This window comes from Natrix helvetica (genome assembly GCF_964273705.1).
Source record: "Natrix helvetica genome assembly, chromosome: 16".
NCBI lineage: Eukaryota > Metazoa > Chordata > Lepidosauria > Squamata > Natricidae > Natrix > Natrix helvetica.
Genome location: NC_138563.1, coordinates 4,361,464 through 4,375,934, shown reverse-complemented (window position 1 = coordinate 4,375,934; position 14,471 = coordinate 4,361,464). Strand labels below are relative to the sequence as shown.

Genomic DNA, 14,471 nt, shown 5'->3' with positions numbered 1-14,471 from the left:
TTTTACAACCTTTTTTTTGCTGCTGCTGAAGAAACGGTCATATGTCGAGGCCAGTCTCCCAACAGATCTGCTCAACACCAATCCTAAGACTCTCTACCAACGTCGGGAAGACTGTATTTAAGCATTCAGATTTATTTACACAACACAAAACAAACAATAACGCACAAACTGTTGCAAGGAAGTTAATAGTTCTCCTCCTCCATCCCTCTGGACTTTCTTCTAGTGCCTTTTTGACAGCCAAACAGCTCATGTCTCATCTTCGCTTAGCAACATGTTTGGTATACCCTTAGTAATGGGAAATTCCCGCCCGGTATCCGGACATTTTAGAATACCTTCGATCACTTCCACCTAAACGATGAAAAAAATGGAATCAGTGGGGAAGAAAAAGAAAGTAAGAAAAGAAAAGAAGGAAGGAAGGAAGGAAGGAAGGAAGGAGGGGAATGGGAGAGGAGAGGAAGGAAGGGAAAAAAGGAATGGAAAGGAGAAAGGAAAGAAAGGGGGAGGGAGGGAAGGAAGGGAGGAAGGAAAAAGGAAAGGGGAGGGGAAAGAAGAGAGGAGAGAAAGGAAAAAAAGGAAAGGAATGGAAAGGAGAAAGGAAAGGAAAGAAGGGGAGGGAGGAAAGGAAGGAAAAAAGAGGAAGGGGAAAGGAAAGGAAGTAAGGGGAAAAGGAAAGGAATGGAAAGGAGAAAGGAAAGGAGGGAAGGAAAAAGAGGAATGGGGAGGGGAAAGGGAAAGGAAAGGAGATAGGAAAGAAAAAAGGGGAGGGAAGGAAGGAAGGAAAAAAGAGAAAGGGAGGGGAAGGGGAAAGGAAAGGAGAAGAGAGGAGAGGAGAGAAATGAGAAAAAGAAAAGGAATGGAAAGGAAAGGAAAAAGGGAGGGAAGGGAAGGAAGAAAGGGGAAGGGAAGGGGAGAGGAGAGAAAGGAAAAACAAAAGGAATGGAAAGGAGAAAGGAAAGAAAGAAAGTGGGAGGGAGGGAAGGAAGGAAAAAAGAGGAAAGGGGAGGGGAAGGGGAAAGGAGAGGGAAAAAAAGGAATGGAAAGGAGAAAAGAAATAAAGGTTTCCAAACCTCCATCAAGACATGATGCACTTTCCGAAGAAAATCTTCATTTTTCTCGTAGTCGGGGATGAGCTCAGAGGGAAGGTCTGAGCGGTGACCCAACTGAAAAGGAAGGAAGACCTGCTGTCATTTTCAACCACTGGCTGGGATGGTCTCCTCCCAGTAAGCCTCAAAGGGCCACCTAAACTGCCACGCATACACACATGCCCTGGGCTACTGGCAAACATAGGAAAGATGAAAAGATGCCCACGTTTGAAAAATGCCAGGCAGGGGGGATATAAGGAAGAGCTGGATCACTGTTTCCTCTGCCTTTTTCCTTCGGCACCCCAATACCTGCTGAGGACTTACACTATCAGCCGCGCCCACCAGAGCTGCCCATTCAATTTTGGGCAGCATCCGTGCCGTGAACTGGGGGTTGAAATCGATATCGTTCACTTTCACCTCTGTAGCCTGTGGGGGGGAAAGAGAGAAAAGTCAGTCTCGGGAAACCCTTAAAACAAGGATTGCGATCCAATTAAGCAGGCTGCAATGCTTATGGAGGCTAAAACATGTGAAGAACGGTTGCAGGAACTGGGTATGCCCAATTTAAAGAAAAGAAGGACTAGGGGAGACAGGATAGCAGTCTTCCAATATCTCAGGAGTTGCCACAAAGAAGAGGGAGGTCAAACTATTCTCCAAGGCATCTGAGGGCAGAACAAGAAGCAATGGGTGGAAACTAAGCAAGGAGAGAAGCAACCTAGAACTAAGGAGAAATTTCCTGACCATGTGAACAATGAATCAGTGGAACAGCTTGCCTCCAGAAGTTGAAAATGCTCCAACACTGGACGTTTTAAAGAAGATGTTGGATAACCATTTGTCTGAAGTGGTGTACGGTTTCATGCCTAAGCAGGGGGTTGGACTAGAAGACCTCCAAGGTCCCTTCCAACTCAACTCAACTCTATTCTAGAAGACCTGTATACTGCACGAGTCAAAAAGAGTGATGTGAAAATAATTACAGACCCCTCACATCCTGGACATAAATTATTTCAACTTCTACCCTCAAAATGACGCTATAGGGCATATTGTTTTATTTGTTTCCTAGTATAATTTGATTGCTTTTAGTAACCTATGACTTTCACTTATGATTCTTGATGAATGTATTGGTTTTTTTTTTATGTACACGGAGAGCATCTGCACCAAAGACAAATTCCTTGTGTGTCCAATCACACTTGGCCAATAAAGAATTCCATTCTATTCTATTCTATTTAATTCTATTCTATTTATTGTAGTTTATCCCAATTCCATTTTAAATGGTATTTTATCCAATTTCATTTTAAATGGCTTTTATCAAATTTTAGTAATAATTTGTTTCTGGGACTTTGCACTTTGATATGTCTAATCAATAAAGACTCAATGTCAAATGTAAAAATGGCTATAGAAATCAAGCCAAATAAATAAATAAATAAAAGCAGCCAGGCAGGGGATGATGGGGTCACAAGCAGGACTCCGCAGTTCCTTTCCTAAATTGTGAGGCCCCCCAACGTCAGATTTAGGACTACCAGACCCATCTTGAAGGGCAGCTCGGTTTTTCTCTCTTTCTTTTCTGCTAAATTTAAGAAATCTAAAGGAGAGGGGGGGGGAGCTGGGGATGATGGGAGTTGTAATCCAGCATGCAGCTGGAAATGCAAAACGGGGGGAGCTTGGCTGGGGGGGGTTATGGGAGTTGGAATGCATCCCCCTAACAGGATTTAAACGATGGGCTATGTAGTCCAGCCTGCTGGGAAGCATGGGCTGCAGAATCCGGTTTTTTTTGGGGGGGGGGAGGGCTTCGCCATCCTGGCTTACCTGTATGAGAAGGGGAAACCCTCCTCCGGGCCGCACGCCCCGCACATGCGAGGTGAGCATGTTGTGGGTCAGGAGTTTCATGGTTTTTCGGTCCGCCGAGCGAGCAAAAGGAAGGACACGTGCATGGAGAAGGGGGGGAAAAATCCCTTCCGGGCCGCTTCCGGTTTTGGTGTAAACAAACGCCGCCGGATTTTCCGCTCATTTCCGGCGCATTTGTGCAACGCTTGCTTGGGTCCTCCCGGAAACGCGACCCGAGCGCGACATGGTTCCGGCCGCTAGGGGGTTCCGCGTTTTGCCAAGCCCCAAAGAATGGAATGGAACGGATAATTAAACAGAACAGAACAGAATAGAATAAGAGGAATAAAATGGAATGAAGAATAGAACAGAATAGAATAGAACAGAATGGATAATAGAACAGAATAGAATAGATAAACTAATCCTTATCCAACAGCCCTTATCATGTTACCTACTTTGGGGTCGTGAAACTTTGGCAAGAAAACATCCAAGTTCAGAGAGCACCAAGGTCCTCTCGTGATTTTGGGACTACAAGTCCCATCGGGCTGTATCCGGCAAAGGCTAGGAATGGGAGGATTTTTGACAAGACACCAAGCGAAGCATGATTAAATAAAATAAAAGTGCACCAAGCTTGCAACGACCGATATATTCATTTATATCCCAAACAATGCAATTCCCAAACGGATCCAGTGCCCAGCCTGATCGATTGCAATTCCCAATTATTATTAATTTTTTTTGCAAAAAAAAAACATGTTTAAGAATGCAATAAAATAAAATAGTTGCATTCCTGATCTTCTTTTCTCTTCCTCCCAGCAAAACCTCCCACCCGCTTCAGGGCGCGTGCACGGTCGAGGGGGGGGTGTCGCGCGCAAGGAAGCCCCGGGCAGCCGGAGAGGGGGGTTGGCCCGCATACTTCAAAAGGTTGCGCGTTGCCATGGCTGCTGTCACTCCCGGGATCTCCATGGCAACGGGGTGGTACCGGACGGGGGCGCTGGGGCGAGCCTGTTGGGGAACTGGGGCGGCTTACTTGCTTGCAAGCCGCGGGGTGACCCGGCGGGCCTTTGCTTCGGGAGCCGCGGCCATGGCGGCCCTTAAGGTGAGTGCAAAAGAAAATAAGACAAAATAAAAACCCAATGCAAAGGGGCATTGCTGACCGTGCAATTTGCACGCCTGTTTTTGGGACCGGGAAGGGGGGGGGGGTTGGCTTCTTGGTTTGCAAACAGCTGGGTGCAAAAAAAAAAAAAAACCGCAGAGTGACCTCCAGAGAGGGTTAGAAAGCGCCCTCCTTTGCAAAGTCACCGCCGTGCAAAGGGGTCAGTGCAAAAGGACACTGTCAGTCGTGTCATTTGCACGCTTGGGGGAGGGGGGTCCGCCTCCTGATGTGCCAACAGCTGGAAACCCCCGTGCAATGACCTTGAACTGGGCTTTGCAAGCGCCTTCCCATGTTAAAGTCACCCCCTTGCAAAGGAACACGACTAATGGTGTAATTTGCACGTTTGGGGGTTCTCCCCCCATCTGTCAACAGCTGGGTTCAGGGACACCCCCCCAAAAAAACAAGGGTGCTGATTGAGTGATAAATGACAGGCATGCCATACATGGTTTGATCTGATGCAATGCTAAGTTGTTTAAATTGGGTTGCAAACCTTGCCATATGTTGGTTACTCAGCATAGCTAAGCCAGAATGTAGCTTTGTTCCTTTCTTTACAGATAAATATATAGAATGACTTATTCCATTCTCATGAACCAACCTATTTCAAAACGTCACCGGTAATTTATATGCAGGCAGTCCTCGACTTAACAACAGTTCTTTTACTGAGCGAAGTTACAAACAGCACAAACAGATAAGAGACAGCCGAGCGCTTGGCTTCATACATGCTCAAAAGGGATCCTCCCTAGTTTCTCAGACTGTAAAAGATCCGGCTGTAATAGTATGTGAGAAAGACCTTAAGGGATGGATGAAAAGATGCCAAGGGAAGGGTCAGATAAGAGACGGTTGAGCCCTCAGCTACATAATAGATGGAGAAAGAGGTTCAGAAGAGACCCTCCCTAGTTTCTCAGGCTGTAAAGGAGATGGCTGTAATACTGTGTGTGCAATACAGGTTCACTTAACGACAATTCAAAGTTACAACAGCACTGAAAAAAGCTACTTATGACCATTTTTCACACTTACAACCCATTACAGCATCCCCACGGTCACAACCCATACACATTTACGATGGTTGCAGTGTCCCTGGGGTGACATGATCCCCTTTTGCGACCTTCTGACAAGCAAAGTTGACGGGGAAACCAGATTTGCTTAACAACGGGGTTACCAACGTAACAACTAAAGGGATTTCCCTTGACAATTGTGGGGCCAGAAAGATTGCAAAAGGGGGGGTAAAACTCCCTTAACAAATGTTTCGCTCAGCCACGTAAATTTGGGGGCTTCGGTTTGTGGTCGTAAGTCCAGGACCAGCTGTAGAAAGGAAAAAGAGTATAAACAGAACAGAAGTAAGATTGCAGTTGTCCCCTTTTGCATTCTGATATGCCGACGGGGGAATTCTGGGAACTGAAGTCGGGCTGTTTTCTTTTGACAGGTTGGAGACAAGCTGCCCAGTGTGGAGGTCTACGAAGGAGACCCTTCCAACAAAGTGAACCTGTCCAGCATCTTCAAGGGGAAAAAGGGGATTCTTTTTGGGGTGCCGGGTGCCTTCACCCCTGGTTGTTCCAAAGTAAGTAAGAATCTATTTTAGAATCCTCCAGGATTGAAGATTTGAAGTCGGAGGCAGTTCAGGGAGCACTGTAAAACTTCAAACAAAAGTTTTGAGATCTTTGACAACGGTAGCCCTTGGCTTGTTTAGTGACTTGTTGAAAGTTAATAAGATTGTAAAACCAGGCGCGACTACTTAACGACTGCATAGCTTAGCAGGAGACGTTCCCGTCCCAATTGTGGTCATTAATTTGTGAGTACCAGAATCTGTTTTCAGCTACAATACTTTATGCAGAGGACGCTGCATAAAGAAACTCTACTTAGGTCTCTGTGCTCTCTTCGCAAGACAAATTTGGGGCTCCGTTGAGGTCATAAGTCGAGGTGTCAGGCCTGCAGTCATATTCCTTTTAGGATCTTTGGCCTGCCACACTCTCTCTCTTTCTTTCCTTTGCTCTTTCGTTAGTGGGGAATTGGGTGGGGGAATAGTAAGGGGTAGAATTGTAGAATGTGGTGTTGTCGAAATAAAACATTCCTTTCTAGAAGCCCAAGGTCATTCTTTGTCTCCGCACCTCTGCACCTGACCGGAACATTATGGGTGGAAATGCCAGCGTGGCAGTGGAAGATTGGACCATGTGATAAACTTGTGGGCATGAGGACAAGATCATGAATTTTCAATTGGGTGGGAACCCCAGGAAGCTTTCAGATTCGGGTTTTCCACAGTTTGTACCAACATGTCTCTCTTATTAAATTGGAACTTTGAGGAAAGCTCTGCCTTGGACTCTGATTTAATTCTGGATGATATTTGGAACGCTGACACGAGGACTTATCTGTAATTCACTTTTGTTTTGTGTCCAATGGCAGACACATCTACCTGGTTACGTGGAGAAAGCAGGACAACTGAAGGGGAAAGGAGTGGAGATCATTGCTTGCTTGGCAGTTAATGATATCTTTGTGATGAACGAATGGGGAAAGGCTCACCAAGCTGAAGGAAAGGTAAAAAATAAGGGGTGGATGGGTAGGATAGGAGATACCCCCCCACCCCACCCCTGTTTGATTTTTTCCAAGCCACAAAACCATTGGGAAAAAATGTACATCAAATGTTTCTCAACCTTGGGAATTTTAAGAGGTGCGGACTTCAACTCCCATAATTCCCCAGCTGAGAATCCTGGGAGTTCTGCAGCCAGCATGCTGGGGAATTCTGGGAGTTGAAGTCCACAGATCTTAAAGAAGCTGGCTGGGGGATCCTGGGAGTTGAAGTCCACCATCTTAAAGCATGCTGGCTGGGGGATTCTGGGAGTTGAAGTCCACCATCTTAAAGCATGCTGGCTGGGGGATTCTGGGAGTTGAAGTCCACCATCTTAAAGCATGCTGGCTGGGGGATTCTGGGAGTTGAAGTCCACCATCTTAAAGCATGCTGGCTGGGGGATTCTGGGAGTTGAAGTCCACCATCTTAAAGCATGCTGGATGGGGGATTCTGGGAGTTGAAGTCCACCATCTTAAAGCATGCTGGCTGGGGGATTCTGGGAGTTGAAGTCCACCATCTTAAAGCATGCTGGATGGGGGATTCTGGGAGTTGAAGTCCACCCATCTTAAAGCATGCTGGCTGGGGGATTCTGGGAGTTGAAGTCCACCATCTTAAAGCATGCTGGCTGGGGGATTCTGGGAGTTGAAGTCCACCATCTTAAAGCATGCTGGCTGGGGGATCCTGGGAGTTGAAGTCCACCATCTTAAAGCATGCTGGCTGGGGGATTCTAGGAGTTGAAGTCCACCATCTTAAAGCATGCTGGCTGGGGGATCCTGGGAGTTGAAGTCCACCATCTTAAAGCATGCTGGCTGGGGGATTCTGGGAGTTGAAGTCCACCATCTTAAAGCATGCTGGCTGGGGGATCCTGGGAGTTGAAGTCCACCATCTTAAAGCATGCTGGCTGGGGGATCCTGGGAGTTGAAGTCCACCATCTTAAAGCATGCTGGCTGGGGGATCCTGGGAGTTGAAGTCCACCATCTTAAAGCATGCTGGCTGGGGGATTCTGGGAGTTGAAGTCCACCATCTTAAAGCATGCTGGCTGGGGGATCCTGGGAGTTGAAGTCCACCATCTTAAAGCATGCTGGCTGGGGGATCCTGGGAGTTGAAGTCCACCATCTTAAAGCATGCTGGCTGGGGGATCCTGGGAGTTGAAGTCCACCATCTTAAAGCATGCTGGCTGGGGGATTCTGGGAGTTGAAGTCCACCATCTTAAAGCATGCTGGCTGGGGGATTCTGGGAGTTGAAGTCCACCCATCTTAAAGCATGCTGGCTGGGGGATTCTGGGAGTTGAAGTCCACCATCTTAAAGCATGCTGGCTGGGGGATTCTGGGAGTTGAAGTCCACCATCTTAAAGCATGCTGGCTGGGGGATCCTGGGAGTTGAAGTCCACCATCTTAAAGCATGCTGGCTGGGGGATTCTAGGAGTTGAAGTCCACCATCTTAAAGCATGCTGGCTGGGGGATCCTGGGAGTTGAAGTCCACCATCTTAAAGCATGCTGGCTGGGGGATCCTGGGAGTTGAAGTCCACCATCTTAAAGCATGCTGGCTGGGGGATCCTGGGAGTTGAAGTCCACCATCTTAAAGCATGCTGGCTGGGGGATCCTGGGAGTTGAAGTCCACCATCTTAAAGCATGCTGGCTGGGGGATCCTGGGAGTTGAAGTCCACCATCTTAAAGCATGCTGGCTGGGGGATTCTGGGAGTTGAAGTCCACCATCTTAAAGCATGCTGGCTGGGGGATCCTGGGAGTTGAAGTCCACCATCTTAAAGCATGCTGGCTGGGGGATCCTGGGAGTTGAAGTCCACCATCTTAAAGCATGCTGGCTGGGGGATCCTGGGAGTTGAAGTCCACCATCTTAAAGCATGCTGGCTGGGGGATCCTGGGAGTTGAAGTCCACCATCTTAAAGCATGCTGGCTGGGGGATCCTGGGAGTTGAAGTCCACCATCTTAAAGCATGCTGGCTGGGGGATCCTGGGAGTTGAAGTCCACCATCTTAAAGCATGCTGGCTGGGGGATTCTGGGAGTTGAAGTCCACCATCTTAAAGCATGCTGGCTGGGGGATCCTGGGAGTTGAAGTCCACCATCTTAAAGCATGCTGGCTGGGGGATCCTGGGAGTTGAAGTCCACCATCTTAAAGCATGCTGGCTGGGGGATTCTGGGAGTTGAAGTCCACCATCTTAAAGCATGCTGGCTGGGGGATTCTGGGAGTTGAAGTCCACCATCTTAAAGCATGCTGGCTGGGGGATCCTGGGAGTTGAAGTCCACCATCTTAAAGTTGCCACATTTGAGCCACACCATGTTTTGAAGACGTGAGTAGCAGCAGGGAAGATCTAGGGAGCATCAAAATGGAAATGCTTATCAACCAGATCCATTTCATTTTGCTCTTTGCAAGATTATGCAAGATTCCTTTTGCTCCCCAGGTTTATATAACCGAATATGATTCATAATACATTGTGCAGTCGCCAGATGTCACAGATGGGAAGTTTCAGAGAAACACTTATCTTGGCAACTTGGTTGATATCAACCTGCCCGCCCACCGCCTACCCTCTCTTTTCGTTCTCTTTATGTACACATTCTGGAATTTATTTGCAGCGAGATTTATTTCCTTCCTTCAGAGTAGAAACCCAACAGAAGTCTACAAAAAGTGCTGCCAAATTCTAATTCTTCATGTGCCAGAGAGGGAGAAAAATATGTTTTTCTCCCCCATTGGCTTGATGTTTTTCAGAGATGTCAGCTGCAACTGTCTTTAATTTTCTGCTGACACCTTCATTGTTGTTGTTAGTTGCGAAGTCATGTCCTCCTCATCGCAATCCTGTGGACAAAGTTCCTCCAGGCCCTCCTATCTTCTACCATCCTCTGGAGTCCATTTGAGCTCATGCCGACTGCTTTGGTGACTCCATCCAGCCACCTCTTTCTCTGCCGTCCCCTTCTTCTTCTTTTGCCCTCTATCGTTCCCAGCATGAGGCTCTTCTCCAGGGAGTCCTTCTTCCTTCTCATCAGGTGGCCAAAGTCTTTGAGTTTCCTCTTCAGGATCTGGTCTTCTAAAGAGCAGTCGGGGTTGACCTCCTCTAGGACTGACCGGTTGGATGGCCTTGCAGTCCAAGGGACTCAATGCAGGAGTCTCCTCCAGCACCAGAGTTCAAAGGCCTCCATTCGTTGGCGCTCAGCCTTCCTTATGGTCCCACTGTCACAGCCATCCATTGCAACTGGGAAAACCAGAGCCTTGACTATCTAGATTCTCCTTCCCTTCCTTTACATCCCAAGACAGTCTAGGGAGGGTCCCTTCGAAACTTTTCCTCTATCTATTATGTAGCTGAGGGCTCAACCATCTCTTATCCCTTCCCTTGGCACCTTTTCATCCATCCCTCAAGGTCTTTCTCACATACTATTATAGCCATCTCCTTTACAGCCTGAGAAACTAGGAAGGGTCCCTTCTGAGCCTGTCCATTACGCAGCCAAGGGCTCGGTTGTCTCTTATCTGTGTGTTCCCTCAACAGCATCTCTTCACTCTGTCTCCCAAGGTCTTCCTCTATGGCCTGAGAAACTAGGGAGGGTCCTTCTGATTCTTCCGCCCTCCCTTCTCCATTATCCCTTTTAGGGCTCAGCTGTCTCTTTATCTGACTGTCCCCTTAGCAGTGAGTAACCACATGATGCCAGGTTAGTTCTGCAGCTTTTGAAGGAGCTTCCTCAAAATGCGCCCATCCAACTTTATCAGATGAAGTCAGTCCAATTGCGCTCCGTCGACGATGCCACAGCCGCTGCCAAGCCGGGGAGAAGAACTAAGAAGAACTTAATAAATAACCGTTTCTGCCAAAACATCCGATTGGATGGCTTGGAGGCAGAAACTTTTAACGTTGGGAGTTTTTTGCTTTTCAATAATGAAGGGGCGAAAAATGCTACACCCCCAGATTTTCAGCCTCTTTTTTGAGGAAAAAAGGTGCGTCTTATATCCCCGTGAATACGGTAAACGGCCTCTTTGACACGTCTTCTAAACCAGCCAGTCCTCTCTTGTTGCCTCTTAATGCAAAGAATGGGAGTTAATGAACCAAGAGCGTTGGGCAGAGGCCAAACCCTGGGAGAAAAGAAATTTTTATGGATAATTGGGGCAGCTTTTGTGGCTGCTTGCTTGGCGCTCCAGAGGGAGTTTCCCAGAACACCTTTCAGCAACTGAACCTCAGAGATTTCTCTGCCCGCCCATCCCAGGGGCAAAATAATTTGATTTTCGAATTCCTGCATGGTATGTGGTTTGCCCCTGAGCTACCACAACCGGTGTGGGAAACTTGCCCGGTGTGCCATAATCATGCCCAGACAAACGGATTGGGGTGTTTCCTTTCTTTTCTGTTTTTTTTTTCTTTTTAACATTTAAAACTTTTCCTGCAAATAATTTGACAGGGTTTTTTTTTTCACCCGGAAGAGAAAGCTGAGTGGCTAAACCAGGGGGAAGCAACCTGTAGCTCTGGAGCTGCATGTGGCTTTTTCGTCCCTCTGCTGCGGCTCCCTGTTGCCGGTCGGCTCCACAATTGAGAGGGCTTTCGGTTAGGACAGGTAGAGGAAAAAGGATGCCGCTCTAGGAAGAGACTCTGTGGTGGGGGAACCAGAATTCCGGTCAGCAGAGGAAAAAGGACGCTGCGCTAGGAGGAGACTCTTTGGTGGGGCAACTGGGCTTCCGGTTAGGACCTTTGTGGCTCTTTTGAGTGTTTAAGGTTGCCAACATCTGGGCTAAACCATGGTTGGGAAAGGTTAAGAATTGCTCCACATTCTGATTTTTAATTTGGGGTTTGCTTTCTTTTCTTCACAGGTGCGGATGCTGGCTGATCCAACAGGGGCTTTTGGGAAGGTACGGGAATACCTGGCCAGGTGTGGGGGTTCGGGCTCTGGACTATGACAGGGGAGACCCAGGGTGCTTGGATTATGGACTTTGGATCGGCCCAAAGTCAACCAATTGGCTTTCATGCCTAAGGTGGGACTAGAACTCACTGTCTCTTGGTGATTGGCCCAAAGTCAACCAATTGGCTTTCATGCATAAGGCGGAACTAGAACTCGCTGTCTCTTGGTGATTGGCCCAAAGTCAACCAATTGGCTTTCATGCATAAGGCGGAACTAGAACTCGCTGTCTCTTGGTGATTGGCCCAAAGTCAACCAATTGGCTTTCATGCATAAAGCGGAACTAGAACTCGCTGTCTCCTTGTGATTGGCCCAGTCAACCAATTGGCTTTCATGCATAAAGCGGAACTAGAACTCTCTGTCTCCTGGTGATTGGCCCAAAGTCAACCAATTGGCTTTCATGCCTAAGGCGGGACTAGAACTTGCTGTCTCCTGGTGATTGGCCCAAAGTCAACCAATTGGCTTTCATGCATAAAGCGGAACTAGAACTCGCTGTCTCCTGCTTTCAAGTCTGGTGCTTTAACCACTAGACCGATCTGTCTCAAATCTCCCAGACGTTGAAGGTCAACCCCAATTTTGCTTTTTCCCACAGGCGACAAACCTTCTCCTTGACAAGGACTCTCTCCGGCAATTGTTTGGGACAAACCGATCCAAAAGGTTTGAGAGCCAGAAATTGCATTTGTGTGACATAAACATGTGTTTTCATGCCTTCCCTTTCAAAACCTTTACAGACATCCTTTGACCTACAACTGCAATCACCATCATCTTTTTTAAAGACCCCGTAATCCCTTTGGGGCGGGGTGGAGTGTTGGGCAACGAAATGGATCTGAGTGTTTTCTGGCCAGATGCCTTTCCTGTCACCCGAACGGAGTTGTCTTTTTTTTTCAGCAGACATATTCTCCTTATGCCTAGAGAGAGAAATATCTGCCTCTACCTAGGATCGAATTTACAGCCTCCGGATTGTGAGGCGAGCGCTCCCCCTCTAAGCCACCGCGCCACTCTACAACCACAATGGCGCCCCCAAATTTCTGTTTGCTAAGCGAGATGTTTGTTCAGCGAGTTTTCTCCCATTTTACGACCTTTCTTGCTGGGTTGGTTAAGTCAGGGGTCAGCAAACTGGAGCCGCATGTGGCTCTTTCCTCCCTCTGCTGCGGCTCCGTCACCAGTTGACACCACAATTTTGAGAGGAGCCTCCGGTGGGGGGGTGGGGAGGGAGAGAAGCACAGTGCGCCAGGAGAAGACTCTATGGCAAGGGGAGGGTTTTCCAGCTGTCGCCACAATTGATAGGCCTTTCGGTTATGACGGGTAGAGGAAAAAGGATGCCGCGCTAGGACGCCGCGCTAGGAGGAGACTCTATGGTGGGGGGAACTGAACTTCCAGTCAGCTCCCAGAATATATATAAATAGTGGCTTAGTGGCTAATACATCTGCCTAATATGTAATACAGCCCAGGTTCAAATCCCAGTAAGGGTATGGCTAGCTGATGAGAGCTAAATAGCTTGAAATAGATCTATACTAGTCTCCCTTTATTTATTTATCAGCACAAATACAACACAAACATAGCAAAGGCAACATTAAAAATATGGTTTTCTGCCTGGATGGTCTCCTGTAGTGAGCCAAAGGACAGAAAGGAGGAGTAGTGAGCTCCCTCCCAGATTTGGGCATACCAGGGGTTGTAACACAAATGTGTGTGTGTGTGTGTGTGTGTGTGTGTGTGTGTATGTATGTATGTATGTATGTATGTATTTGTGTATGTAAGGGTATGGCTAGCTGATGAGAGCTAAATAGCTTGAATTAGATCTATACTAGTCTCCCTTTATTTATCAGCACAAATTCAACACACACACACACACACACACACACACACACACACACACACACACACACACACACACACACACACACATATATATATATATATATATATATATATATATATATATATATATATAAAATCGATTATATATATTATATATATAATCGATTATATATTATATATATATATAATCGCGTGACTCTGCCATTGACGGACACATAGAGGCAAACCACATTTACCCCCCCTTCAAAAGAGTCAGTTAAAAAAGCTATTACTACAAAGCCTGGTTGAACCTTCTCAGCTCTAGCTTGATTGCCTCCTGTACCCTCTCAATCCAGAAATCTTATCTTTTCCACCAATTATTTCTCCGTCCTAGTTTCGCCCTCTTTCCGCTCCTTTTTTTTTCAGGTTCTCCATGGTGGTGGAGGACAGCATCGTGAAGTCCCTCAACGTGGAAGAAGACGGGACGGGACTGACCTGCAGCCTGGCCAGCAACATCGTGTCCCAGCTGTGAGGCCCAGAAGCCCATTGCTGATCTGGAGCCCATCCTACACCACCAGGTTGATGGTCCTTGAGGTGTTTTGAAATTGGCTCAGGATGGCGCCCAGGAGATGGGAGTTGTGTGTGTTTACCTAATGATGGAGTCCTTGATTGCTCTCTGAGCTTGGTTTCCTGGCAGACGTTTAATGACCCAACTAGATAACATCATCAGTGCTGGAAGGAGTGTGGGGTTTGCTCTCTGTTTATATATTTGTGGCTTGTCCTGTGTTATTTTCTTCTTGGTAGTTCCTTCATTAGACTGTTTATTTGATTGTCGGAGTTGATAGTGGCAAGCTCCTTTATATAAAAAGAGCAAACCCCACACTCCTTCGTAGCCCTGATGATGTTACCTAGTTGGGTTGTGGAAAGTCTGCAAGAAAACCCACCAAGCTCAGAGAGCACTAAGGACTCCACAGTTTAACCCTGAGCTGGAAATAGTCTCTTCTGTTAGTTTATGTAATTCCTTTCGCTTCTTCCTTGTTCCTCTTGATAGCAAATAAATCATCTGGAAAAAAAATTGAGGTCTCAAGTCTGTTTTTTTGGGTTACTTTGGCTTCGGAGTAAGGTGATAAACCCTACAAAAATCTAACCGCGCTCCATCACTGGTCTGTTAGATCAGCGGT

At 47.2% G+C, this 14,471-nt stretch overlaps 2 protein-coding genes across 2 annotated transcripts; one reads left to right on the top strand and one right to left on the bottom strand.

Moving 5' to 3' along the window:
• Nucleotides 1–109: 109 nt before the first annotated feature.
• TRMT112 (tRNA methyltransferase activator subunit 11-2) lies at nucleotides 110–3,052 on the bottom strand. Its single transcript, XM_081968002.1, has 4 exons — nucleotides 2,883–3,052; nucleotides 1,407–1,508; nucleotides 1,068–1,160; nucleotides 110–348 (listed from the first exon to the last, which is right to left on the bottom strand). The coding sequence occupies exons 1-4, from the start codon at nucleotides 2,961–2,963 to the stop codon at nucleotides 247–249; spliced, it is 378 nt and encodes a 125-aa protein (XP_081824128.1). The 5' UTR covers nucleotides 2,964–3,052; the 3' UTR covers nucleotides 110–246.
• A 703-nt stretch (nucleotides 3,053–3,755) lies between these two features.
• Nucleotides 3,756–14,365, top strand: PRDX5 (peroxiredoxin 5). The gene is made up of 6 exons (XM_081968313.1): nucleotides 3,756–3,993; nucleotides 5,474–5,608; nucleotides 6,448–6,579; nucleotides 11,408–11,446; nucleotides 12,086–12,150; nucleotides 13,717–14,365. The coding sequence occupies exons 1-6, from the start codon at nucleotides 3,832–3,834 to the stop codon at nucleotides 13,820–13,822; spliced, it is 639 nt and encodes a 212-aa protein (XP_081824439.1). The 5' UTR covers nucleotides 3,756–3,831; the 3' UTR covers nucleotides 13,823–14,365.
• The last annotated feature ends 106 nt before the right edge of the window (nucleotides 14,366–14,471 follow it).

Bases quoted from the DNA above. Each gene is read 5' to 3' on its own strand.
- TRMT112 (XM_081968002.1), bottom strand. From the start codon at position 2,963: ATGAAACTCCTGACCCACAACATGCTCACCTCGCATGTGCGGGGCGTG. The intron at 1,509-2,882 runs GTAAGCCAGGAT...TCCCCCCCACAG, and splicing joins GGTTTCCCCTTCTCATACAG to GCTACAGAGGTGAAAGTGAA. The intron at 1,161-1,406 runs GTAAGTCCTCAG...CTTCCTTTTCAG, and splicing joins TGGTGGGCGCGGCTGATAGT to TTGGGTCACCGCTCAGACCT.
- PRDX5 (XM_081968313.1), top strand. From the start codon at position 3,832: ATGGCTGCTGTCACTCCCGGGATCTCCATGGCAACGGGGTGGTACCGG. The intron at 3,994-5,473 runs GTGAGTGCAAAA...TTCTTTTGACAG, and splicing joins CGGCCATGGCGGCCCTTAAG to GTTGGAGACAAGCTGCCCAG. The intron at 6,580-11,407 runs GTAAAAAATAAG...TTTTCTTCACAG, and splicing joins CTCACCAAGCTGAAGGAAAG to GTGCGGATGCTGGCTGATCC.